The sequence below is a fragment of the Tetrahymena thermophila genome, assembly GCF_000189635.1.
Source record: "Tetrahymena thermophila SB210 genomic scaffold scf_8254797, whole genome shotgun sequence".
Lineage (NCBI taxonomy): Eukaryota > Ciliophora > Oligohymenophorea > Hymenostomatida > Tetrahymenidae > Tetrahymena > Tetrahymena thermophila.
In genome coordinates, this window is record NW_002476553.1 from 2362 (window position 1) to 4960 (window position 2599).

The window sequence follows — 2599 nt, forward strand, 5'->3', positions numbered from 1 at the left end:
AAAATATCACATTTGACTAATTCTACAAATATTACCTTAGAAATTGAAGTAAATATAATTTAAATTTCAGGCATATATATATATTAGCTAGACATAATAACAAACTGTTTCACTATTATTGCTGGACAGTTAAATATTAAGAAGATTTAAATATTTAATTCAAGAGTTATTAATAATCAAGTTGAGCAAACAAATTTATAAGCAATTTTACTTATTTCAAAATATAATAATTGCATTATCTAAGATCTAAATACTAATAATAACAATGTAACACTTTTATCTATGAATTAGTTAGGATTTAGTGGATATACTTTAATATCATCTTTTTAGATTACAAACTTTAGAATATAAAATTCTTTGATTGAATTAGAAAGTCTGGATAATTTAAAAATATAAACACTAAAAGCTTAAAATATAAATGTTTTTGATAATATCAGCTCATCTATTTTATTAATAAAAAATTCTAAGAACATTATTATAACTGATAGTAAATTTCAAAACAATATAAATGCAAATGGGTTTGGTGGATCAATTTATTCAGTAGAAAACTAAAATATTTAGATTTTAAATTCTCTGTTCTAATTAAATTAGTGCTTAAAAGAAAATGGAGGTTCCATAAGCATTATAAATATGATACAAATTGGAAATGCTGTAATATAAGATAGTACTTTTTTAGAAAATTAAGCCTACTTATCAACTGGTGGAGCTATAAGCTTATAAAATGCAAATTTATCTTTAAAAAACACTACTATCCTTAACAATAAAGCTATAATTGGTGGAGGAGTATACTATAAATAGGTTGTACCTGATTTCGTTTTAGATTTATAAAATGGAATTAATTATAATAATACAATAAATTAGAATATTGCAAAATTGTATGGTAGTAATATAGGCTCTACTTTAAAAAGTATAAAAATAAATATAAATGATATAAAAACATCAGGTGATACAATTAAATCATAAATTGCAAATAACTCTATCAATATAAATTACTTTAAAAGTGGGGACTACATTTATTTTGAAAAAATATAGTTGATTGATGAGGAAGAAAGCCCTCTGTTAATATCTAAAGCTAGTCAGTTTGAAAGTCTTATGTACAGCGATGATGTTCTTGCAATAATGTAGCAAATAAGTGTTTCATTATAATGGGAGTAGTCAAACTAATAAATTCAGTGTATAGGATAGTTTGAAACAAAATAATTTGTTTAAAGTGGTGGATATTAATTAAATACATAAGTGATATACAAACCAAAAAGTTAAATGAACCTTTAAATTGTTTCGAATATTTTCCCTTAGCTTGTAGATTCAAGAGGAAATATATATCAAAAATAGGAATAACTTATTAAAAATATAGTTTTTAATTTTGATGATTGCGAGATAGGATAAATAGTTAAATAATATAGTAGTTCTATCATTTGTGATAATTGTTAAGAAGGTAAGTATTCTTTAAATAAATAAGATATTGAATGTTAATAATGCCCAGAATCAGCTGTTAAATGCTTCAAATCAACAATTCTTTTAAAGAATGGATATTGGAGAAAAAATGAAAATACTGATATAATATCTTATTGTAATTTTAATCCTCTTGCTTGCCAAGCAGAATCTCCGGAATCAAAAGTATTTGTTTAAAAAAAATTCTTTTTTTTCATTTTAAATACAAAAAATTGATTTCTAAAAATATATAAATTAAATTTTAAGAGTTATATAAATAAATAAATTTCCAATTTTCTTTATCAATAGACCTTTTGTTTTGATTTAATGCAAATTTAATTTTAAAAATACTATACTATCAATCTTCATTACTTAAGGATTAAATATTTTAACAGACTAAATTTTTTCATCAAAAAAATTTTAAAATCTTTGACTTTGTAATGAAAAAATTGGAAATTAATTAAAATATGATGAATAAGAGTAATTAAATTTTAAAAAAATAGTGATGATAAATTTAATTTTTTAATTTTATAGTCTATTTAATATTTTTATTTTTCAATTTAGTAATATTGCTTAAAAGGTTATAAGGGTCCACTGTGCTATTCTTGTGATGTGTATGGATAGATTTGGGGACATAAGTATTCTGAAATGTATAGCCCTGGAACATGCTATAGCTGCACTGAAAATTTGTTAAATATATTAATTGAAAATATATTATTTTTCCTCCTAATCTCTCTTTACATATTAGCTATTTTAAGAACAATTATAAATAAATTATAGGCTAAACTAGCTGGTTACTTTATTAATAAATCAGATATCTTATACTTAGGATCAACATGTAATTTTTAATATTGAAGAATAATCTTGTTAATTAGGTTTTTTTAATTTAATAGTAAAAATCTCAGAAAAATCACAAATATTATCAAAGATTTTTACAGATCATCTTTAAATATTATCATTATTTAGCTTTTTTTCAGTTAATATCCCTAATTATTTTAAAGTCCCATTATTGCTATCTGGTAATTCTTTGAGCCTTACCAGTAAGTCTATAGATTGTTTCTTCTCATAATATTAAAATTTAAAGCCTTTGTGGTTTTATTAGATAATTTGGTCTTTACTATTACCAATATTTTTATTTACTGTTTATCTAACTCTTGGTCTTCTTTTA

The 2599-nt window shown here is 22.1% G+C and overlaps 2 protein-coding genes across 2 annotated transcripts in view; one reads left to right on the forward strand and one right to left on the reverse strand. All coding sequences in view use genetic code 6, as the record gives it.

Moving 5' to 3' along the window:
* The window catches only part of TTHERM_01198170 (transmembrane protein), a gene marked incomplete at both ends in the record, with an annotated part of 2648 nt that extends 980 nt beyond the window's left edge, over positions 1 to 1668 (forward strand). Inside the window, one exon of the mRNA XM_001008895.4 lies at positions 1 to 1668. This exon is cut by the window's left edge and continues 795 nt beyond it. Within this exon, the coding sequence (XP_001008895.4) occupies positions 1 to 1668 (1668 nt within the window).
* Positions 1669 to 2370: 702 nt separating this feature from the next.
* TTHERM_001198180 (hypothetical protein) overlaps positions 2371 to 2599 on the reverse strand; it is a gene marked incomplete at both ends in the record, with an annotated part of 454 nt that continues 225 nt past the window's right edge. The window contains one exon of the mRNA XM_012795836.1: positions 2371 to 2599. This exon is cut by the window's right edge and continues 130 nt beyond it. Coding sequence (XP_012651290.1) covers positions 2371 to 2599 — 229 coding nt within the window.